This window comes from Lactuca sativa, chromosome 4 (genome assembly GCF_002870075.4).
Source record: "Lactuca sativa cultivar Salinas chromosome 4, Lsat_Salinas_v11, whole genome shotgun sequence".
NCBI lineage: Eukaryota > Viridiplantae > Streptophyta > Magnoliopsida > Asterales > Asteraceae > Lactuca > Lactuca sativa.
Genome location: NC_056626.2, coordinates 63,089,766 through 63,095,442, shown reverse-complemented (window position 1 = coordinate 63,095,442; position 5,677 = coordinate 63,089,766). Strand labels below are relative to the sequence as shown.

The window sequence follows — 5,677 nt, the reverse complement described above, 5'->3', positions numbered from 1 at the left end:
TTATTTCATCTTAACTATATGTCTACATCAAATCCCAATAAACTAATAAACAATCTAAAAAATTCCCATAAATAATTTTTTGCATCTTAATAAAAAATATTAAGTCTTAAATACTTTTAATATTTATCTTAGCTTACAAGATTTACAGACTCAATAGTACAATGGTTTTAAAAATCGGTTGAGTCTTACTCAAGGCGAGGCATTCTGCCCATATAGGCTATTTTTTTAATTTTTGAAGTTTTCTTCGATTTATTTTATAACTTCACGTTACGAGCTTTGAGTTTTGTTTTCGAGTCAAGCTCAAGTTTGACTCGACTTGAGTTTGTCACTGCACCAAATTTTGAAGTGGCTTTTTCTTGAGTCTTGAATACATTGAGTTTTTCTATATTTCATGTCTGATTCACAACTTTCTCCATGGCAAAAGACGTAAATACCTTCTCTCATCAATACATTGCTTCAGCATTCATAACATCCAAATAAAACCATTCAAGGGTATGTCAGTCATTATTTTTAAAAAGGGTTAAGCCCCTTCAAGTTTATATTTAAATCAAATCGCTTGAGAATTAGAAGCAAATTCCATGAGAGAATGAAGAAGCAATTAGTCGTTTGAGAGAATGAATAACCTTTTTGTTTTCGATCATAAGCAACAATTTCAAGTAATCAAGAAACATGATATCCTTATTAGAGCTTTGATCTTATCTATGACTACTTTCCTACTGCTAATACTCACAATTAGCACAAACTTACAAAAGAAAAAAAAAAAAAAAAAAAAACATTTGAAAGTAAAGTTTAGGAAACGAACTCCATTTTCAAGACTCTGGTGTAGGCATCCTCTTCAACTTCTTGTTCTTCTCAAAAACTGCTTTTGAAAACGAATCCACGAGTCTCTGCTGTGAATCCAGAATCATCTCTGTCCGTTTCATCTCCATTTCCATTCGCATGGATTCAAGCTCCCTTGCCATGTCCATCTTCATCCTCTCTATCCTCATAAACCCATCTCCCAACATCTTTATAGCTGTCACCATATCCTCCACCGGATTATTGCTATTTCCGGTCACCTCCTCCCTCCTCTTGATTCCGCCACCTCTATCCTTCCCAATTCCAAACCCTCCCTTAGCATACCCATCTCTCAAACCCTTTCCTAATCCGTAATTTGACTTCACGGGAGGTGGGTAGTCGTCGTATGCGCTATTATTGTTATTATACATATTCATCCCGGCCGATGGCGGTGGAACGGCAGCGGTGTTAGCCCGGCCGGGAATCTTAATCCGAAACCCGTTTTCGTTTCCGTTTAAGTGTCCGGTACCATTATCAATCGAACTGTAAAATCGTTGGTGTGGGGGGAGAGGGATATCTTGTTTGATTCCTCTAGGGTATAATAACAAACCGTCTTGATTGTCAACGTCTCGATCTCCTTCTTCCTCATCATCCTCATCCTGATTCATCGCATCGGGATCGGAAGAAGAGGATCCCTTTTCCATCAAATCCATCCGTTTAAAGTGAACCCATGAGGAGGGATACCGGTGGCCTTTGGGGGTAGCGGCGGCGCGTTGGATCTCTGCACGGTAACGTTTTCTAAGTTTCTCCATCTTGTGACGGCACTGAATGGATGTTTTCTGCGGGATGCCGGATGACAAAGGGCATCGATTTGCGACGTCATCGGCGACTTCCTGCCAGTGTGATGCGCGTAGATTGCCTCGTCGGAGAGAGTACCATTTATCACGATACGCATCGATAAGCGCTGCAGTTTCGTCTTGTGACCAGCACGGTGGTGGGAGGCGTCGGGAAGATGCTGTTGAGGTCTGTGGTGGTGCAGCGAGGAGAATCGGTGTTGGGTTTGTCGGATCTTGCGATGAAGAAGGTGAATGCGAGCTGGTCATGGTGTGATGCGCAGGTTAGCAGGGGGAGGAGACGGAAAGAGGGGCGATGGTGGGTGGTGGTGGTGGTGATGGTGGTGATGAGAGGTGGAAACATAATGAAGGAATTGAGGATTAGGTGGGTGTTGATAAAGGTAGGGTGGACGGGGGAGGAAGAGAGAGGTGTGCGGCTGACTTAGAGATCTAGAAAGATGAGGCCACCGCTTAGGGTGGGGGAGGTGGCGCAGGCTAATATGCGCCGAGAACGGTACTACGCACCAGGGTCAAGGTGAGCCCGTGCGCAGCCGGTTGGGCGGCTGTGACGAGTACGGACTACGGAGAACCCCATTTGTTTCTCTCCTTTTTTTTGCTTTGCTTTCGTAAGCTTATGACTTGGTCTTTCTCCTCATTTAATTAGTTAATTACATAAGACAATATTTTTACAGAAAAATAAATCATTTAACTAGTTAATTACATAAGACAAGGGAAAATGACGTAGGAGGGTAACTACATTTTATCTGTGTTCACGTATTAGCAACTTCTTTTTTGTACATAATAAAACAATTAATTTGTTTTAACTGTTTAAATTACACCAATATTACCGGCTAATACCTGTTTTAACCGGTAAGTCAAAAGGAAAATGGCTTAGGAGGGTAACTACCTCTTATCTGTATTCACATATTGGCAACTTCTTATTTTTTGTAAATAAGAAAACAACTAACTTGTTTTAACTGTGTAACATCTCAAAAATCATGACCAAAAATTTCGTTTTTAATTTAATACTAAAACCATAATTGTCAAACCATTAATTTAATACTCCGGCATCGGGCCCCGCCTGGCATCGAGCCCCGCTCGGTATACAGATCTGTCTCTATTAGGCCTCGCCTGTCTCCGGGCCCCGCCTGCTAAACACATACAATCATATAACATGCTAACACATAAAGAAACATACTTTACTGTATCCATGTCCTAAGAAACATACTCTGCTAATAATGAGATACGGAACATCGTCCGTACTCAACTAGTGATGAGATATGGGACCTCGTCCACACTCACCTCCCTACCAGGCACATACAAGTATCACACACACAACAAGTATAATCTAACATGCAAACATTCCTCGGGCACCCGCCCGACATCGGACCTTGGTCTGGAATAACATACTAACATACAATGCCTAGGGCTAACCCCCGAGTCTTCCTACTCATAGACTACATGGGCTGGCATTGTGGCCTTAGACCCATTCACACGGTGAGGAGACTCACCTTGCACTGCTGAAGCCCTGGCTGGAACTAGCTGAGTACAGACGAAGTTCTGTATCTCATTATTAGCAGAGTATGTTTCTTAGGACAGGGATACAGTAGAGTATGTTTCTTTATGTGTTAGCATGTTATATGATTGTATGTGTTTAGCAGGCGGTGCCTAGAGACAGGCGGGGCCTAAGAGAGACAAATTTGTATATCGAGCGGGGCTCAATGCCGGGCGGGGCCCGATGCCGGAGTATTAAATTAATGGTTTGACAATTATGGTTTTAGTATTAAATTAAAAACGAAATTTCTGGTCATGATTTTTGGGATGTTACATATTTAAAACAAGTTAGTTGCTTTCTTATGTACAAAAAATAAGAAGTTGCCAATATGTGAACACGGATAAAAGGTAGTTACCCTCCTAAGTCATTTTCCCTTTGAGTTACCAGTTAAAACAGGTATTAGTCGGTAATATTGGTGTAATTTAAACAATTAAAACAAGTTAGTTGCTTTATTATGTACAAAAAGAAGAAGTTGCCAATATGTGAACACAGATAAAAAGTAGTTACCCTCCTAAGTCATTTTCCCCATAAGACAATATTTTGCTTTGCTTTCGTAAGCCTATAGAAAGCTTTTCTGTTGATTGGGTATCAAATGTCAATATTAATGAAGTGGTAAAATTTTATGGCGTATCAATTTCTATTCTTTCTGATCAAGACAAACAATTTACATCCTGATTTTGGCAAAGCTTTCAAAAACAAATGGGCTCTAAAATATTAATGAGTACCGCATTTCACCCCTACACTGATGGGAAAAGTGAGAAAATGATTCAGACACTCGAAGATATGTTACGATCTTGCATAATTGATTTTGGAGGCAACCGGGATGAACATTTTGATGGGTTTTGGCCATAAGACATCCTATGTGCTCATGCAAACCCTAAAGCTTGGATCTAGGTTTCTCTATTGTACATGCTTTTAATCCAAGAATTAAAACCCTAGATCTAATCAATATAACATATAAATAAGGGTTTAGATCATACCTTGATTGTTATATAGTAATAACACTCTCAATTCCTTCTTGTATTGACTTTAGAAAGCTTAGAGTCACAAATGTCACTCTTCTAATGGCTCACAAACACCAAGAGCAAGAGGATGAAGAAGAGAAGAGAAGGAGGCTGCCCAAAACGTGTGGAAACCCTAACCAATTAGTTCACCACGTTTTTGGGGCTTAAGGGTTCCTTAAATAGTGAGGCTATTAGGGTTATCTAACAAGGAAACCCTAATTTGGATGTTTAGGCCCTAAGCAACCCATGAACCCTTTTCTTAAAGGCCTTTGGACGATTTCTAATGGGTTTCCCCATAGAATTCGTCCACCCCCTTAATAAGGAGTCCATTAGCTCAATATTCAACTATCACACAATTGACAGTTCTAGTCCCTTAAGTTTAATTAAATTTTTTTAGCCACAAACTTAATTCTTATTAATTCTTGACTAATAATATTAATTAAACAATATGATTTCTCCTTTAATATATTATTCTCATAATATATTAATAAATCATAATTAATCCTTTCTCTCCATAATTCATCCTATCAAGTTGCTTTGGTGAAGGCAACTCAAAAGGACCATGCACCATCGGGTCAAGTACATACCAAAAATAGTTATGGACTTCGACACTAATCCAACAGTCTCCCACTTGGATAAGTCTAATAACTATTCTGCATATGACTTCAGATCCTGATCTGCAATCATAGCTTTCCAAAGCCGCTGTCAACTCTGATCTTATCAAATATGTGTGTCCTTAGATAAGGGATCATATATTCCTCCTGTCTAGATATCGTATAGACTGAGACATGGATCAAAATCATTCTCTCTGTCTATGTGCTGTTTCCCGAATTCAGATTTATGATGACTGACAACAGACTACAATTTAAACACATCAATTTAGTCTCGGCTTGGCCAAGCGCTTAGGTGCCATCACTAAATCATCGAGGGGCCCACAGATATCGCTTTTATCCTACTTTGGATAAAAGGAACGGATAAACTTTGACTCAATGCTTGCGTGCACTCACTCACCAGATCACACACAACAATATGTTTTATAACACCAAGTTACTGGTGCGTTTACATATTATCAATGTGTAACTGACTCGCAAGATACAACTCACACATCTCGGTTTCAAGAATATAAGATGTTATCGTCTCACTAATCACTTATGATAACAATCCATGAAGTGATCCAAGTGAGCGTGGGTTTAATCCAATGCTCAAATCATATTCATAAGCACTCATGAACGTTGCAGCAAACATTTTCTTATGTCTAATTCTCTTTAGACAATCCACACACCAATTCATGACAGTCTTCATTCATATCTACTTCCAGCATATGAACGACCGTGGCCCGTTTGAATAATTTGACTGTTCTCAACCAATTAAATTATTCAGGAAGTCAAAACATGCAAAGTGAAACACAAGAATAATACTAATCCCATATGGCCTCAAGCCTTTGAGTATAAATAAAACACCTTTTATTTATCACCATATCGATTACTCATTATTTGTTGTTTCGGGTA

At 39.3% G+C, this 5,677-nt stretch overlaps 1 protein-coding gene across 1 annotated transcript; it reads right to left on the bottom strand.

Moving 5' to 3' along the window:
- Positions 1-587: 587 nt before the first annotated feature.
- LOC111885657 (trihelix transcription factor ASIL1) lies at positions 588-2,250 on the bottom strand. Its single transcript, XM_023881895.3, has one exon. The coding sequence runs from the start codon at positions 1,878-1,880 to the stop codon at positions 810-812; it is 1,071 nt and encodes a 356-aa protein (XP_023737663.1). The 5' UTR covers positions 1,881-2,250; the 3' UTR covers positions 588-809.
- Between the last annotated feature and the right edge of the window lie 3,427 nt (positions 2,251-5,677).

What these genes read in the sequence shown, in the direction of transcription:
- LOC111885657 (XM_023881895.3), bottom strand. Translation starts at nt 1,880, where the DNA reads ATGACCAGCTCGCATTCACCTTCTTCATCGCAAGATCCGACAAACCCA.